The sequence below is a fragment of the Megascapheus bottae genome, chromosome Y, assembly GCF_031878675.1.
Source record: "Megascapheus bottae isolate mThoBot1 chromosome Y, mThoBot2.hap1, whole genome shotgun sequence".
Lineage (NCBI taxonomy): Eukaryota > Metazoa > Chordata > Mammalia > Rodentia > Geomyidae > Megascapheus > Megascapheus bottae.
Genome location: NC_143548.1, coordinates 9,110,418 through 9,130,438, shown reverse-complemented (window position 1 = coordinate 9,130,438; position 20,021 = coordinate 9,110,418). Strand labels below are relative to the sequence as shown.

The window sequence follows — 20,021 nt, the reverse complement described above, 5'->3', positions numbered from 1 at the left end:
TTAAGAGAAGGGCTACATTATATTCACCAGATAGAAGGTGCATTCCTTCGCAAAACATTGATACCCTTTCTCATGTCTTGGTCCCCATTCCCTTCCCCTAATCCCCACCCCTCATCTTGTATTCTCCCTTCTCTCTCCTATTTCAAATAACCAAATAAACATATATACAATGTATCAGATAACAATGTAAAATAGTGTAACCATCTAAGATAACCAGGGGATAGCAAAAGAGATGATATATACATAGTAAATTATTAAGAACAACAATCACTCATTATATGGCTTTTGTTTCTATATCCTGGAGGCCCTTTCATTTAGCATCATACTGTATGACCTTATGTATCTAATTTTGCTCTATTGTAAATCTCTGCTAGGAGAGCCCAAGGTTTCTACTGATTATGACAAATGAGGGAAACCATTGAGCCTATGTTCCTTTGAGTCTTGCTTACTTCACTTAATATGACTTTCTCTATGCCTTTCCATTTCCTTACAAATGGGGAGATGATGTTCTTTCTGACAGCAGCAAAGAATTCCATTGTGTATAAATACCACAACTTGTTGATTCACTCATCAACTGAGAGGAATCTGGGTTGGTTCCATATCTTTGCTATGGCAAATAGTGCTGCAATGAACATCGTTGTGTTAGTGGATTTAGTATGTCATTTTTTCTGGATGATTTGGTAAATGCCAAGGAGTGGAATTGCTGGATCATAGGGGAGCTCTATGTTTAGTCTTTTGAGGAACCACCATATTGCTTTCCATAATAGTTGAACGAGTTTGCACTCCCATCCACAATGTAGTAGTGATCCCTCCTGGACATATCCCCTGCAAGCATCTATTGTTATTGGATTTCTTGATCCTGGGCATTCTAACTGGAGTGAGGTGGAATCTTAGAGTTGTTTTGATTCACATTTCTTCATGGCCAGAGGTGTTGAGCATATCTTCATGTGTCTACAGGCCATTCTTATTTTCTTCTTCAGAGAAGTCTCACTTTAAGTCTATGGCCCATCTTTTAGTGAGATGGTTGTTTCTTTGAAAATTAGTTTTGGAGTGATTCAATTTTTTAGCTGTTGATATATTTTAGATATGGAAGTTTTGGTCTGTTGTATGGCTAGTGAAAATCTTCTCCAACTCTGTAGGCTTACTACTTAGTTTGCTGGCTATGTCCTTTGCCATACAGAAGCTCTGGAGTCTAATGCAGTCTCACTTATCCAGACTTTCTTTTAATTTGTTCTGTTTCTGGGTCCTTATTAAAAAAATTTCCAAACAGTGTCAAGGAGACCAAGTGTATCTCCTATTCCTTCTTGTAAAGTTTTCAGGATATCTTCTTTTACCTCTAGAAGGTCTTTGATCTATTTGGAGTTAATCCTAGTGTAGGGTTACAAAGAAGGATCCAACTTTTGTTTTTTGCAGGTGCTTAACCAGCTCTGCTGGCACCATATGTTCATGCGGCTGCCTTTCTTCCATTCTATTCTTTTGCCTCCATTTCAAAGATTAGTGGCCATAGGTCTGTGGGTTAATATCTGGGTCCTCAGTTCTGTTCCATTGGTCCTCAAGCCTATTCTTATGCCAGTACCAAGCTGTTTTAGTTACTATAGCTCTGTAATAAGAGTCTAAAGTTTGGTATGGAAATTCCTCCTGCACTGTTCTTTCTGGATTGTCTCTTCTATTTCTCTAAAGAATGACATTGGGATATTGATGGGTATTGCATTGAATTTGTAGATAGCCCTTGGCAAGATTGTCATGTTCACGGTGTTAATTCTTCCAATCCAGGAACCTGGGAGGCTTTTCCAATTCCTCAGTTCTGCTTTAATTTACTCTTTCAGGGTTTTAATGTTTTCATCAAAAAGGTCCTTTACATTCTTAAGTTAATTCCTAGGTACTTTATTTTCTTTGAGGCTATTGCCAAAGGACTTGCTTTCCCAATTGCTTCCTCATTCCTCTCACCATGGGCCTAAAAGAAGGCAGTTGATTTTTGAGGGTTTAATTTTACACCCTGCTACATTGCCAAAAATTTGAATCGGCTCAAGCAACTTGGGAGTGGAGTCTATGGGGTTCTTTAAATACAGAATCATGTCATCTTCAAAGAGGGACATTTTCACTTCTTTCTTTTTTTTACTGTAATTAATAGAAGGTTACAGTTATGTTCACCAGATAGAAGGTGCGATACTTCACATACATTGATATACCTTCTCATGTTTTTGTCCCCATTTCCCTCTCTCCACCCTCTCCCTTCATCTTTTTTCCCTTTCCTATTTCAAATGAACAAATAAACATTATACCAGATAATAAGGTAAGAGAATTATCAAGGGACAACAAAAGAGATGAGAAATAACATAGCACATTAGAAGCAACGATCACACATGATTTAACTCAGTTATATATATTCAACACATCAATGAGAGGAAGGACAAGAACTAATGATCATTACCATAGATGCAGAAAAGGCATTTGGTAAGATCCAACACCCTTTTGTGATCAAAACTGTGGAGAAACAAGGAATCGATGAAACATTCCTCAGTATAATAATGTCTATGCATGACAAACTTACAGCCAGCATTATACTCAATAGCAAAAAGTTAGCCATTTCCTTTAAAATCAGGACAAAGACCAAGATGTCTACTCTTTCTACTCTCCAATATCGTCTTAGATTTCCTAGCAAGAGCAATAGACAGGAGGCAGACGAGATGAACCTATATTTAAAGCACACCCTAGACTCCATTCCCAAGTTACTGGACCTGGTACAAAACTTTAGCAAAGTATGAGGGAGGAAATTTATCCACAAAAATCAGTGTCTTTTCTGTAGGTCAACAATGAAGAGTGGGGCTGAAATCAGGAAAGCAACTCCCTTTGTAATAGCCTCCCAAAATACCTAGATATTAACAAAAAAGTGAAGGACCTCTAAAATGGAATCTTTAAAAACCTAAAACAGGAAATTAAAGCATATCTGAGGAAGTTGAAAAGCTTCCTATGAGTCTGGATTTGGAGGACTGACATGGGAAAAATGGCAATATTGTCAAATACCATTACAATTTAGTGTGATACCTATCAATACCCCAACATCATTCCTCAATGAAATAAAGTAATGTAGAAATTCATAGGGAATATCAGAAGAACCAGAACTGCACTGGACGACTATCAATACAAAAAAATGGCAGGAAGCAGTAAATATTTTCAGTCCTAACCCTCCATATCAATGGACTTCACTCCCTAATTAAATGGCACAGACTGTCTAGCAAGATTCGGTATTCAGCTGTCTTCAAGAGACACACCTTGACCCCCCCCCCAAAAAAAGAATCAAACATATTTTGAAAGTGGGAGGTTGGAATAAAATCTGTCAAGATAATGCCCCCCATAAGCAGGCTGGAATTACCTTCCTCCTAACAGATAAAATAACTCCAAACTAAAAGTAGTGAGAAGAGACAAAGGAGGTTATTGCATACTAACAAAGGGATCTCTCCTCCAGGAGGATATATCCATCCTAAATATCTACACACCTAATCCCAGAGCACTGAACTTCATCAAGCCAACTTTACTTTCACTAAAACCACACATGGATTGAAACACAATGATTGTTAGTGACTTCACCACACCACTCTCACCTATGGACAGATCACCCGGGCAAACACTCAACAGAGAAACTTCAGAATTGAACAACTGCATAGACCAACTAGACCTAACAGACACCTGCAGGTTATTCTACCCAGCAACACCAGAATATATATTTGTTTCTTTTTTCTGGTGCACATGGAACATTTTCTAAAATAGACCATATTTTAGGGCATAAAACTAACTTTTACATATTCAGAAACACAAATTATTCACTGCATTCTCTCAGACCACAAGGGCATCAAATTAGAACTGAACCTTAATCTCCACCAATGAGAGCTCGGTAATTCCTGGAGAACAAACAACACATTGTTAAATCGCCAGTAGGTCATTGAGGAGACCAGAACAGAAATTCAACACTATATGAAATTTAAAGAAAGGAGGAAACAAAATACCAGCTCCTTTGGGACACAGAAACTACAGTACTCAGAAGAAAATTTATACTACTGAGTGCCTACATTAGCAAATTGGAAAAATCTGAAACCAACAATTTTATGGCACATGTTAAGCTCCTGGAAAAAGAGCAACAATCCAACCCCAGTCCTAGTAGAAGAAAGTAAATTATTAAAATCAAAGCAGAATCAAATGAATTGGAGTCCAAAAACACTGTAGAAAGGATCAGCAAAACTAGGAGTTGGTTCTTTGAAAAAATTAACAAAATTGACAGACCTTTAGCAAATCTTACCAAAAAAAGAAGGGAGCACCCCCAAATAAACAAAGTCACAGATGACAATGAAAATATCACAACAGAAATTACCCAGATCCAGAGCATCATAAGGGAATACCTTTCAAACCTGTATGCTAACAAATTTGAGAATCTAGAAGATCTGGATGAATTTCTAGCCAATATTAACATACCCACAGTGAAACAAGAAGATCCAATCCAACTAAACAGACTGAAGCACTGCAATAAAAATGGCAATAAGAGACCTGCCATCCAAGAAAAGCCCAGGGCCACATGGCCACCCAGCTTAATTCTATAAGGCCTTCAAAGCAGAGCTCACACCAATACTCCTCAAGGTCTTCAATAAAATTGAAGGCAAAATTGAAAATTGAAGCCAAACTCATTCTATGAAGCCACCATAACCGTCATCCCAAAATCAAATGAGACTCATCAAAGAAAGAGAACTATAGAGCCATTTCTTTGATGAATATTGATGCAAAACGTCTCAACAAAATACTGGCCAACATCTTCAGCAACTCATCAAAAAAATGATGCACTATGATCAAACAGGATTCATCACAGGGAGGCAAAGCTGGTTCAACGTACACAAATCAATTAATATAATTCAACACATCAACAGGAGCAAGAACAAGAATCACATGATTGTTTCGATAGATGCAGAAAAGGCATTTGACAAGATCCAACACCCTTTATGCTAAAAGCTCTGGAGAAACTAGGAATTCATGGAACATTTCTTAGTATAATAAAGGCTGTGTATGACGAATCCACAGCTAGCATTATACTTAATGGCAAAAAGCTAAAGCCATTTCCTCTAAAATCAAGAATGAGACAAGGATGCCCACTCTCCCCACTCCTCTTTAACATAGTATTAGAATCCCCAGCCCAAGCAATAAGGCAAGAAGCAAGCGTAAAGGGATCCAAATAGGGAAAGAGGAAGTGAAACTTTCCCACTATGCAGATGACCTGATTCTGTATTTAAAGAACCCCATAGACTCCACTCCCCAGTTGCTTGAGCTGATTCAAATTTTTAGCAATGTAGCAGGGTATAAAATTAAACCCTCAAAAATCAACTGCCTTCTTTTAGGCCCATGGTGAGAGGAATGAGGAAGCAAGTCCTTTGGCAATAGCCTCAAAGAAAATAAAGTACCTAGGAATTAACTTAACTAAGAATGTAAAGGACCTTTTTGATGGAAACATTAAAACCCTGAAAGAGTAAATTAAAGCAGAGCTGAGGAAATGGAAAAACCTCCCAGGTTCCTAGATTGGAAGAATTAACACCGTGAACACTGCAATCTTGCCAAGGACTATCTACAAATTCAGTGCAATATCTATCAATATCCCAATGTCATTTTTTAGGGAAATAGAAGAGGCAATCCAAAATTTCATATGAAATAATAAAAGACCCAGTACAGAAAAAAACAATTTTAAGCACAAAGAACAGAACTGGAGAAATTTTAATAGAATGGAAGAAAGGCAGCCTCGTGAACAAATGGTGCTGGCAGAACTGGTTAATACCTGCAGAAAACTAAAGTTGGACCCTTCTATGTTACTCTGTACCATGATTAACTCCAAATGGATCAAAGATTTCGAGGTAAAAACATCTACCCTGAAAACTTTACAAGAAAGAATAGGAGATACACTTGGTCTCCTTGACACATTTTGGAACTTTCTTAGTAAGGACCCCAAAAACACATCAAATCAAAGAAAGTTTGGACAGATGAGACTGTGGCAAAGGACATAGCTAGCAAATTACCTAGAAAGCCCACAGAGTGGGAGAAGATCTTCACTAACCATACAACAGACAGAGGCCTCATATCTAAAATACATTAACAGCTCAAAAAATTGAATCACTCCAAAACTAATTTTCAAAGAAACAATCATCCCATTAAAAGATGGGCCACACATTTAAAGTGAGCCTTCTCTGAAGAAAAAATGAGAATGGCCTGTAGACACGTCAAGAAATGTTCATAATCTCTGGCAATAAAAGAATTGCAAATCACTATTCACAATAGCCAAGTGAGGGAAACAGCCCAGATGCCCTACTGCAGAAGAATGGATAAAAAAAATGGTATATACGTATACAATGGAATTCTACATAGCCAACAGACAAGGTAACATAATGCATGTGCTGGGAAGTGGATGAAGCTAGAGCAAATCATGTTGAGTGAGGTAAGTCAAGACCAAAGAAACAAAAGTCACATTGTGTCCTTAATTTGTGGATATTAGATCCAAACATTACAAGAGCAATGACTCAATATTTGGGTCCTGAAGATATAAACATAACTACATGACCTTTGAAATATGATGTAGAAATCAATGTTAATAAATGTTTTAATTTAAAAAATTAACCATGAAATCTGTACAGTCAAGTAGCCTGCCCTACAGTTTTTAAGTCTACCCATGATCACCTGATCATGGCGGATGAATGGGTTTTGCAGATAAGGTGAAAGAAGAAATTGAGCAAGAGAAGGGGCAGGCTGGAGGATTCAAGTACATAAAGGACAATTGTTAGGAATCCATCTGAATTATTCCATCCTCTCTCCTTGCCTTCAGTTTAGGTTAGTTCTACAAATAACTGCAAACATTAAAAGGCACTACATTGGAAAATATTATTTCTTGAAATAAGCATGGTGTAATTTGGAGTGGCATTTAGGGTCTCCACCCCTTTCAGGACATATTTTATTTGTTTTGTTTTTGTTTTGTTTTGCCAGTCCTGGGCTTGAGCTCAGGGCTTGAGCACTGTCCTTGGACTTTCTCAAGGCTAGAGCTCTACCACTTGAGCCTCAGCACCATTTCTGGCTTTTTTCTATGTATGTGGTACCAAGGAATCAAACCTGGTCTTCGTGCATGCTAGGCAAGCACTTTAACCACTAGGCCAAACTCCCGGCCCCTCGGGATTTTAGAAAAAATCACGTGTGCTATGCTTGTACTACAACACTTTGAAGCAACTCAGGCTTTTTAAAGCTCTCAGTATGTCTTTAATCTGCTGTATCTCACCTTAGACACTGTGCAAGAAAACATTAGGTCTGCTTAGCAGTGTTTTTAGGTGTTATTTCTAGTCTACTCCTCTCCCTCAAAATGAAGCTCTTTCACAGCTGACCAACTAAAGCTACAGCATTTAAGACTCTCAGAGATTACCTGCAGAAATAACCAAAATTACCCACCAAAATGGCAACCCTGGGCTATTTGGGCAACTGGCACTGTGTCATCTCATGATTCAATCTGAAATAGCTGAGAAATATGAAAGAGGGTCTACTGATTGTGACACTCCACCAGGGGAAAAATGCTGTGATTTCCAATCATCCTTCAACTATAGATTCAATCTATTCTGTGTTATAATAATATTTTGTTATTGATATTTCTATATTTCCATTTTAATGGCAGATTTTATCATGTGTTCTTAAATACTATCCATACAGAAACTTCTAAGCTCCTAAGTAAAAGACAAAGTTAACCAATTTAAAAAAAAGAAATGCAAATCAAAACAACTTTGAGATCCTCACTCCAGTTAGAATGGCCAGGATCAAGAAATCCAATAACAATAGACGCTGGCAGGGATGTGTACAGGAGGGATCACTACTACACTGTCAGTGGGAATATAAACTCATTCAACCACTGTGGAAAGCAATATGGTGATTCCTCAAAAGACTAAACATAGAGCTCCCTGATGACCCAGCAATTCCACTCCTTGGCATTTACCCAACTATCCAGAAACAAGGACATACTAAATCCACTAGCACAATAATGTTCATTGCAGCACTATTTACCATAGCAAAGATATGGAACCAACCCAGATGCCCCTCAGTTGATGAGTGGATCAACAAGATGTGGTATTTATACACAATGGAATTCTACAGGCTCAATGATCTCCCTCATTTGTAATAATTAGTACAAACCTCGGACTGTCCTAGCAGAAGACTGCAATAGCTCAAAACCTAGATATGTAAGGCCATATAGGATGAAGCTCAATGAAAGGACCTCCAGGATATGGAACCGCGAGCTAAATAATATGATTGTTGTAATGTACTATGATATTTCTCATGTCTTTTGTTGTCCCTGGATTAATCTGATATTGTTACAGTATCTTACTTTGTTATCTGGAATGTTGTATGTATGTTTATTTTTTAATTTGAAATAATAAAGGGAAGGGAGGACACAAGATGGGAGGGTGGAAAGAGAGAAATGGAGACAAAAACATGAGAAGGGGTATCAATGTATGTGAAGTAATGAATCTTCTATCTGGCAAATATAACTGTGACCCTTCTATTAAGTACAATTTAAAAATATATATAAACTTGAAAAAAAACCCTTCAAACTCTATTACAAAGCCATACTAATTAAAATATTAGTTTGGTAGTGGCCCAAGAACAGGCTGAGGACCAATAGAATAGAACTGAAGACAGAGAAATGGTCACCTAATCTTTGATAAGGGAGCCAATAAAAAATGGTGCTGGTATTATTGGCTATATAAATGTAGAAAGTTCAAGTTGGATTATATATGTGTGTGTATGTGTGTATGTGTATATGTATATGTATATATATATTCAAATCACCCTGCAGCAGAATCAACTCCAACTGGATCAAAGACTTCATTGTAAGAGATTAGATACCCAGAAAATAATACTGGAAGAACAGAGAAAACACTAGGGTTCCTTGTGACTGGTTGAAACTTTCTTAATAAAGATCCAGAAACATAACCAAAAGCAGTTTGGATAAGTGAGATTACATTAAACCACAGAGTTTCTGCATGGCAAATGAAATAGCTAGAAAGATAAATAGAAAGCCCTCAGATTGGGAGATATTCACTAGCCATACAACAAACAAGGGCCTCATCTCTAAAATATACTTACCACTCAAAAATTAAATCTGCCCAAAACAAATTCTCAAAACACAAACACACCATTAAACAGTTGGCTAAATATTTAAAGAGAGACTTCTCTGAAGAGGAAATAAGAATGACAAGTAGACACATGAAGAAAAATGGTTGACTTCTCAGGCCAGAAAGTACAAATCAAAACAACTCTAAGATTCTACCTCACTCCAGTTAGAATGGCCATGATCAAGAAATCTAATAACAACAGATGCTGGTGGGGATGTGGCCAGAAGGGATCAGTACTACACAGTTGGTGGGAGTGATTAGTAGGTGCACATCACTATATATTATGAATTATATCAAAATGAATTCCAAGAATTGAAAATAAGTAGAAAACTGTGGTTTTTTTTTTACTATTTGTAGTCTTTCTGTCTCTCTTTCTTTGTCTTTTGTATCTCTCTCTCTTTCTGTCTCTCTCTCTCTGTCTCTGTCTCTCTCTCTCTCTGTCTCTCTCTCTCTCTCTCTCTCTCTCTCTCTCTCACACACACACACACACACACACACACACACACACATATGTATGCATGTATTTTTCTGTATCCTTTGTCTTGTATATAAATTTATCCAATCCAAGGAAGGGAAATCACAGGAAGGATGAACAAATGTAACAATGATAGTCACTAGAGACTTCATTGAAAATGAACTTTACAACATGGGAGGAAGGATTTATTGAAGGGAAACTGGGAGTGGGTACCATGAAGGAAGGATAACAGTGTTTGAAATGTACTCATTACCTTATTCATATAACTGTAACTCCCTCCATTCATCACCTTCAGAATTATAGTGATAACATTAATAATGATACCTTCAGAATGTGTCCAAAGTCTGATTTTTTGGGCCTTAGAACAGACCAAGTGACATACCCCATGTTGAATTAACGGACTGAATAAATTCATAAATTCATTTGAGGCAGAACCATAATCTGACTGTAACCTGACATAATCTGGCTTGTTCCAGGTTCTGATTTCTTGAGTCTTAGCTCAGGCCCAAGCATAATTTATAGTGCCTATTCCATTTTTGAACTGAATCCATAATATATCAGAACAAAATTATGTTGGGTCTAAGTCTCTACTCTCTTTTTCTTTTCTTTTGTTGTCAGGGTAGATACAGAGGGAGTTAGTTACATTCATCAGGTAGTGGATGCATTGTTTCTTGAGCATTGATTTTTATAAATATGTGCTAAAGAGTAGTTGTGAAAGCTTTCGGCTTTTGACTGCTAGAAACTCAGAATGGGTCCACTGTTGTGAATGTGGAAGATGCATCTGTTGACCTAAGTTTCATAGTAGTAGAGTCTCTGAGACACAAAACAGCTTCTGCCTTCACTTTCTCTGGTGCAGATGTTGCCTGTGTACATGGTATGATTTTATCAGATACTGATTACATTGAACTCTCAGAGGTTAGTTTCATGAGTATTTCAGATACAGGCAAGTAGTGCTGGATAATCAGAATAAGACCACAATATGATAAGATTGGATGAAGGTTTTATAACCTTGAATAGACTATATCATGTGATCTATTCCAGGGTATACTGTTTAAGATTTATCCTCTGTCAAAGGATTTAGATTTCTAGTGATGATTTCCCTTGGATGCTGGAAATAATTTTGAAGGTGAACTATCTATTCAGAATTATCTGGGCAGTATTTCTCCTGGGTTCAAAAGAAAATGACTTTCTTTTTGGCCAGTCCTAGGCTTAATCTCAGGACCTGAGCACTGTCCTTGGACTTTCTCAAGGCTAGAGCTCTACCACTGAGGAATCGAACCTGGGTCTTGGTGCATGCTAGGCAAGCATTCTACCACTAGGCCAAACTCCCGGCTGCTGGAAAATGACTTTTGAAGTGATTTTTCTTACCTAGGAAACTGCTAGTGAAAATTCAATCTGCATCCAGATATGACATTGAAGATGTTGCCTCTGTCATATATACAATATACAATTCACTTCTAATCAGAAAACCATTTTTCAATTTGTAGTACTTATCTAGGGATACACTGTTACTCAACATGAGCCCAAGATATGATTTCATGTATTTCAGCCTCTGTTCTTATCTAGATGTGTCCATGGAATAGCTTTTAATGCTTTGGTCCTTGTCCAGGGATAATATACCCACTGACTCAACCAGAAATGCATCCTGTAACTATCTGAATTTTCAGTAGAAAAAAAATCACATATTGTAGCTGCACTACATGTATGCAGTTTATTGAATTCTAGGCTCTGTTTTGTGATTTTGTTTTCCACAAGGATCCATAGTAAGGCTTCATTAGTTTCAGCCTACATTTAAAGAATTTTACATTCTGTTGGTATATTTACTTTTGGTGATCCAGATACAGATACTATACTGTGTCTCATTACTATTTTATTCTTGTTCAAAACATTTGCGAGTGGATATTTCATCTGTGTTCCCAAGGTGATTTTACCAAATTAAGATTGTTCATAAAAAATTAGTGTCAGTTGTTTGCCAGTGGCTCTCACCTATAATCCTAACCACTCAGGAAGCTGAGATCTGAGGGATTATGCTTCAAAGACAGCTCAGACAGAAAACCTAGTAAGACTCTTGCCTCCAATGAATTCCTCAAAAGCCAAAAGTAGAGCTATGGTTCAAGTAATAGAGTGCTGGCCTGAGGAAAAATATTTAGGTACAGTGGCCATGCACTGAGTTCAAGCCCCAGGACTAGCACCAATAATAAAATAAATTAGTGTTGCAGCTTTTGTGCCCTTGTCATAATTGTATTAGTTATTGATTTTGTCTTTATTAGAGATTTAGCATGTGTCCACAGTTTGACTGTTTTAGGAATTACTGCTTTTAATATCACATGTTGCCATATAAGTGAGACTATATCAGCCTCTGGTTGTGTCCAACACATTTATTTCTGAAAATTTGTTCTGGTTCTTTGATGTGACTGTTTCAGAGTCAGATTTTCCCCAGGCACTTTTCTTTCAGCTTTAGCTTGCACCCATTGTGTAATTGTTTCTCACATATTCTTTGAGCTAATATATTTGCTTCAGTAGTCTTGAGTAAACTGTGTTTCTCTTCCTTTTATAGACTGAATCAGATATTTGTGTAAGTATACCAATATTGGGATTAGAGCCTGTATACTATCCCTAGGCCTCTTGCTCAAAGCATGTGCCTTTGTTTTGGGTTGTTCTAGTTTATTGGTGGTAAGGGTATTGCAATACTTTCCTGCCCAGGATGGCTTTGAAGCATGATTGTTAGATCTCAGTCTCCTGAGTCACTAAGATCACAGGTTTGAGCCACAGGAAGGACCTCATGGGATATATTATTTACATAATATTGGCTAAGTCCTGCCTGTTCTAGCCAGGAATTTAGGGCTGAAATCTATTTTAGAGGGTTTTTTGGTTTTATTTTGTTTTGCTTTTTAACTGTGAAGTTGCTGGGTCAGGTTCAGGCTAAAGTCTGTGTCTGGCAAACCAGTTTAGGTCTACACTGTGATTGAATTATGTCAAAACATGTCCAATAATTGTCTTCTAGAGAAACATCTTGGGTCAATGGTATTGCTTAATTATTTTATAGTATCGTTCCAAAGACTGGTGATTTCAGAATTAGGCTAAAACTCTGTGAGATAATGTGTTTCAAACTTTGTCCAAAGCTTGATTCAATGTATTAGATATAGGCTCTTATAGCTTTTACCTTTGTGAAAGAGTGTTAGTCTACTCTATAACTGATTCAATTGCCTAGTATATTCAGGTATGTGCTGTAAATGAAGTAGCTGTTTCCAAAGTAAAACTGGATCAGATGTCAGTAGTGTCTAATCTCTTACTGTTGAAGATCAAAAGCAAGCTAAACACAGGTCTTAACAGTAATTAAGACTGTGTCTGTGTTCTGAATATCTCATCAATAAATACTATCAAGGGAACTCATCCTGGATATTCATCTTGGAATACAGTAATGGTAAGTATATCTGATAATGGAAGTGTCTCTGAATTCAGTCTTTTAGATTTACCTGATGTGAAGATGAAGAGTCACAAATTTATCAGAAAACTGGCTATGAACTTCTTGCTGGGACTCACTATAGTGATATAGTTGTATCAGCCATCCAAAATAATATATAAATTACTGTAGATTTGAGTAGGGGCAATTGTTGTTTGCCTGTGTCAAATATTCTGACAATTTATGTCCTGCTGGAGATTCCATTGGAGGCCCTGGAGGGTGCTTTTCAATCAGCAAATAGGGGATATCCATAGACATAGTAGTATAATTTAGGTCCAGGCTGCAATCACTGTATCAGATACAGGTGATATTCATAGATTTATGGGTAAATTAACAAGAATGGTATGATTGCATTAGACATAGGAAATATCCATCTATTCACCGTTTTGGATTCAATCTTGATCATACATATGTTATGTAATTGTATCAGATAATAGGAATGACCACAGATTTAGTGGAGGATATTCAATTTAGGGTCACAAGTTGTGGCTATAACAGATAAAGGTTACATCTATGAATTTCCTACTAGAGGTTCATTCTAGAGTCATTGTGATGGGACTGAATCAAATAGTGGAAAATACTAGAGAGACTCAACACATGGCACGATTGTATCAAATGTAGGCTTTCTCAATAAAGTGAATGGTGGGTAATCAATCATTCTGAAGCAATTTTAATGTGCATCAGATATACTTTGTGTCCTCAAGTATATAATGGATATCCAGTATTCCGCTATGGCAGACACAAGCGTGGTCAACAAATTTCCTGAGACAAAAGCTACAATCCTAGCTGCTTAGGAGTCTGAAGTCTGATAATCATGGGTCAAAGCCCCTTGAAGTTTATGAAACTCTTACCTTCAGTAAACTAAACCCCCAAAAGCCAAGCAAATTCCAAATCTCACTGCATTTTAGTCAGTGTCTGAATCCCAAACTCTAATAATAGTTTGAGAATAAGGCTTTAAACAAGGAGTGGTTAGACTAGATCATGGGTTGCATACAAAAACCTTTAATCTTTTACTTTGGTTGTATATTTCTAAACTTCATAATGGGATGAGTGTACCGATTTCAGGATGCTCAAAAGATTGAAAATTTTCTGTCTATTTGGGTCCCCAGTCTCCTGTGATCAGATCGAGAACAGACCCAAACTTTTACCAAGGATAAGACAATTTGGGCCTAGGTTCTAAGTATAGCTGTTTGGCTATATTTAATGTTTATCTGTGTGCGTGTGTGTGTGTGCGTGTGCGTGTGTGTGTGTGTGTGTGTGTGTCTGTCTGAGTCTGTGTCTATGTGTCTGTGTCTGTGTCTCTCTCTGTCTCTGTTTCTCTGTCTCTGTCTCTCTGTAATTCTCTCTCTGGGTGCTGAAACTATTTGATATTAAGGCTGAATGCATTGTGGGTTTTTATGTTATTGTTTGTATTTTCAGGTTTAGTCTAAAACCCTGATTGGTATTGCATTGAGATAAATCAATCATTTTTCTGAGTAGGTTTCTGACTGTGTTACGTTTTCTATGTCTGTTTGAGTTGGAGTCCAGGTTCTGGTCACATCAGCTTTAGAATGAATGAAATACTCAATTCAATGAACCAAGCACGATAATATATGCTTAGGCTGCATTTGAGGGTTGACTATAATAGCCATAGGACTTAATTATTGGGTTGACTCTACCCCTTTGACTTGGTAGTTAGATCTTCCTGACTTGATTCTTTCAGTATAAAATTATTATAGTAGTTGTTTTTTTTTTTGGTCATGTCCTAGAGCTTGAACTCAGAGCCTGGGCACTGTACCTGAGCTTCTTTTGCTCAAGGCTAGCACTCTACCACTTGAAGTGCTGGAAGTACAGCACTGCTTCCAGCTTTTCCTATGTATGTGGTAGAGAGGAATTGAACCAGGGTCTTTGTACATACAAGGCCAAATTCCCAGCCCTTACATTTAAAAAGATATTTTTAGCATCACTTTTAATAGAGTCCAAGAGAAAGGCATGTTCATTGTATAAGAAATTTACCAGATTCAGGGAAAAATCCAATTGCAGTCTCCTTTTTCTGTAGGTTGTTGGTTCCATGTGCATTCAAGAAAGCATGCAAAGTGTGTATTATTGTGGATCTGCCCCCCTTTAGTATGGAATGAACCCATACCTCCATTTTGGTAGTTAGTAATAGATGTATTATAGATTATAGGTTCCATTTTATTAGCAGTAGTGTTTAAAGTTTTATCTACATGGTGTAGTTGGTTCTAATTTTCTCTGTACTTGATTGAATCCATACCATGATTCCTATTTTACTAGGCAATAATTGTATTTGTGTCTAAGGTATAATAGCAGGGATAAATTCTAGTCAGGATCTAGCTAGAAATTAGCCTTGGGAAGGAAGCTTTTAAATGCTTTAAGAGTTGTTAACTTCAGAGGGGACTTACGATTCACTTGTGCTCCAGATCCACAAGCACTGATTAGTAATAAACTCTGAAGTTGCAAAACACTACTAAATGGCTTTAATCCAGGATTTTACTAAGTCAGTAGTAGATTCCATGTTAATGTTTCATTTGTTGTTCATAAGGTCAGTCTCAGAATATAGACATTCCAATTATTTTAGTCTAGAATTAGTGAAAGATTGAAAAAGTATCCACTGTTCCTGAGATGATCTACATCAGAATTATTCCAAGTGTGGCAGTATGGTATCTGCAGCATTGAGCCATTAAAATTGCCTACCTGAAGAGGGTGGATCATTTTGAAAAGTGAAATGGTTTGTTGCCAAAGAAATTCATTAAAACAAAATGCATCGGAAGTCTGTTTGTGTCTGTGGAAAAATGCCCAATCCCAGAACTATCCAGAGTATACATGGGACATTAAAATATATCCCGTGAAAGGGCTAAGCCTATCTTTGGGCCATGTTTCTTCTTCTTGTGCAACTTGAAAGATATCTTATCTGTGATAGGTATGGGGCTATGTTGATGAACAGAATAGGATCTGAAACATGCAACTGAAGGTTAACTGACCAGGCCTACCAGTTTCCAGTGAATGACTTGAGAGATAAAAAGAACCTTCCTTATTGTACCAGACTGAAAAAAATCATATATATATATATATATATGTATCAAATAGATACTATGTATATAACACTCATGCAAAACAAATGTAATCTTTTAAAGTATTTTGTATATGTTGGTATGTACACATTGATATGGATACATTTACATATGTTTCTAAACAATTATATGTATAAATTAGCCATAGATTTTATATTTTTTACAAGCATTAAAATATAAGATCCATCTGCTTTTCTATCACATATAAACTCCATCTGACATGGAAGACAACCATAAATAAGGCAAAAGCTCCACATGACAACATATACACAAATGATTGCAAATCTTTTTGACACTAAAAGAAATTTCAATACTAGAAATATCAGCTACCACGTTCTGGTATCCCCTTACCTGAGAATTTTATTTAAATATTCTCTCTCCCTCTTTCTTTCTGTTTGCTTTACCCGTGTGTGTGTGTGTGTGTGTGTGTGTGTGTGTGTGTGTGTGTAAATATATATGTATACATGTGTGAACATATATGGGAAATTATATTGAAATGATTTCCCACATTATAAATTCTAATATCAATCATATCTATATAACTTTAAATTGAAAATTCATCCCTATTCTGTGTTCAATGTATATATTGTGTACGTACACACGTATGTGTGTGTGTGTGTGCGAGAGAGAAAGAGGGAGAGAGAGCGAGAGAGATCGTGCGCGTGAGAGAGAGAGAGAATAAGAGAAAGAGAAAGAGAAAGAGAAAGAGAAAGGAACAGAGTATTTCAGACCTGGGGCTGGGGTTTGAAACCTGTCTAGGCCAGTATTCTTCTTGGCTTTGTGATCAAGACTAGTGGTTTACCACTTTAGGCGAACTCCACTTCCAGGTTTTTCCTTGTTAACTGAAGTTAAGAATCTGACATCAATTTTGCTTTGAATTATGATCCTGAGACTTCAAGCTCCTGAGATGCTATGATTACAGGTGTAACCTACTGGTGCCTCCCTGTTCTGACATATTTTGTGTTGAAAGTTTACATTTTTATATTTATAAATTGAGATTGTACTATAAATGAAAAATTACCTATAAATAATGACCTTCTACTTATAATAGTTTAGGAATTTTCTGTTTGTCCTTCTTGGGAAAGAAAATGGTATATGTATATATTTATAGTAAACATACGGTATTTTCAGGACTATTTTAGGTGTTTCTTCCTTAATTATACCTCATAGCTTGAGACTTCTGTTTGTTTATTTACTGCCAGTCTTCGGCTTGAACTCAGGCCCTGGGCCCTGTCCCTGAGCTTCTTCAAGGCTAGCACTCTACTATTTGAGTCACACCACCACTTCTGGCTTTTTCTGTTTTTGTGTTACCAAGGAATTGAAAGCAAGGCTTCATGCATGCTAGGCAAGCACTCTACCACCAGACCACATTGCTGAGCTATTGTTTATTTTTATATACTCAGTGTCTGTTTATGCAATAAAATGTTTTCATATTCTAAGAAGCCAATACCATGTCATAACCACAGTAAATCTTGTGTTTTCATTATTTCCAAGGACTTCTTTACTTACTCAATTTCCCTACTGTTTCTCATCAAAACATTCCTGTTTTATTTGTGGTCCTAAGACTATATGTTTCTTTATAAAAATTTTACAACTATTTTTATAAGACACTTTTGGAATTTGTGCCCAGCAATCTTCTGTGGATGATTACAGATATATGTGTTTCAGCACTGTGGCTATGTTTGTAGTGACAGAATGAAAGGTTTAGAAACCCTACTGATAACTTCTAGATATGGGTCCCAAGGTTACTGTATTCTAAGGATCGAAGATGGAAGATATGATATTCTGTCCCTTAAGCATTTTAGAGCATCCCAAACATTTTGTAGTATACCTTTAAATCAGGACTGAGAATTAATGAAGTACTTTTGGCTTACGTTCCTCCATCGTAATTTATACATTTTTAAGAATTCTCATACACATTTATATTTATCCCAAATACCCCCCATAACTAGAATAAACATCAGTGTTAAGCACTAAAACGGTCAGAATTTATTCCTATTACAAGTAGCAATGAAATTTCTTCTTTGTGCTTTCATTGAACTGGTTTTTAGAACACAAATCTGAGTGCCAGGAGTTTGACCTAGTGGTAGAGTGCTTGCCTCACATGCACAAAGACCCAGGTTTAATTCCTCAGTAACACATATATTGAAAAAGCCAGAAAGTGACAATACCCAAGCCCCAGTTCAAGCCCCAGGACTGGCAAATAAATACATGAGTAAATGGATAGATAGATAGATAGATAGATAGATAGATAGATAGATAGATAGATAGAATACCAATCTTCTGAACTACATGATACAGCAGAAAATGACATTGTGGCTTACTGTGATATAGAATATTCTTCAATGTTTGTACAGAAAGTCTTAACAACTTTCCTAGGAAATACAAGTATGAAAAAGTGGAATATCTTCCTTCCCAACAGAATACTGAGGGGGGACGCAAGCAGGTTCAATGCCCAAGAAAAATACAGGTTTGGATTTCAAAAATGTAAAAAATGCTTTATATTAAGGTGGAAAACACCAATAAAACTTTACTAAAACAAAATTGAGTACCAATGTATTAATTTACTTAGCAATGAAACACAATTAACTTGTTATTTTCATCACTGTGTTTTGGCCCTTTATATATCAAGGAGTGAATTTTATGCCTTCAAGTATTCTTACTATTGTATTTTTAAATACCATGAAAGTTTCTTTAATACAAGAAGATCAAATGTGAATATAGTTAATAAAGCAAACAAATAAAACAAAGCAAAGCTTAAAAATACTTAAAATGATTTTTTTAACTTAAGGGTATTACTCACAGTTTAGGCAAACTGCTACTTGTGGGCAGCATCCACCACTCACTCAGAATATAATCCTTGCAGGTTTTACATATGGGCAGAAGCCAGGGAGAATAGAAGATAGCTTGATTCTGACATTGGGACAATCATTTGAGGGCCAATGAGTTTAATCAATGCTTATAAGAATCACTACTATAAAGATTAGGTGAATGGGAAAAGCATTCATGAGAGATATTGTTCTATTTTTGTTCAGAAAGCAGAAGCAGGAGGAACAAAAAGGTGAATGAGAAAAGGGAAAATATCAATCATTACAAATAAATGTAACTAGGTAAAAAGAGATATGAGGAAAAATAGTATATCAGATTAATAATGATAAGAGATAAAGTAGAAAGGTACATATTATAAAGGTTAAACAAAATAAAAGGTAAATACTAAGACAAAGAAGTCAAAGTAAAAATATCCAGAGAAGATTCCCTAGTATGTATAACTTACCACCACACCAGTGAAAAAACAAACAGCAGAGTAAAGGGCTCATTGTGGCTCAAAGATGTGTGTATTCAAAGTCTAGACTAGTTGCCAAGGTTTGGGATTGAAATTTCAGGCTATGGAATGTCTGACATCATAATATCTATTTGTGAGGCAACTGTCTTTTCTTTTTTTTTTTGCCAAACCTTTTCTTTTGCCACAGCTCCACTCTGACTTTTTCTGTATCAAGCCCAGGGCACGGTGCATGCTACATAGGCACTCTACCAATAGCCCACACTCCTGGATCAATTGTATTATTTTTATTGACTAATAAAATAGAGTTTTACATATTAGAAATTACTCATTATGAAGGCATTTCTAATGGTTAAAACTAATACCAACTTTCTTTAGTTAGTATTAACATCTTTCTGAAATATCCAACCCTCAAACATTGTAAAAATCTGTAGTGTGTTATTACCTCAGGACTTTATCTCATGAAATAATTATATTCATTTATACACACACCTATGTTACTTGGATTCAAGATATACTTTATATTATTAATATATGTATATACTGGAAACATAAATAT

General features: G+C 36.4%; 1 protein-coding gene across 1 annotated transcript in view; it reads right to left on the bottom strand.

The window, feature by feature from the left end:
• The window catches only part of LOC150040300 (transmembrane protease serine 9-like), a 34,705-nt gene extending 15,167 nt beyond the window's left edge, over positions 1–19,538 (bottom strand). Inside the window, exon 1 of the mRNA XM_090327284.1 lies at positions 19,457–19,538. Coding sequence (XP_090183410.1) covers positions 19,457–19,499 — 43 coding nt within the window. The 5' untranslated portion in view covers positions 19,500–19,538. The remainder of the gene's footprint in view (positions 1–19,456) is intronic.
• Positions 19,539–20,021: the final 483 nt, after the last annotated feature.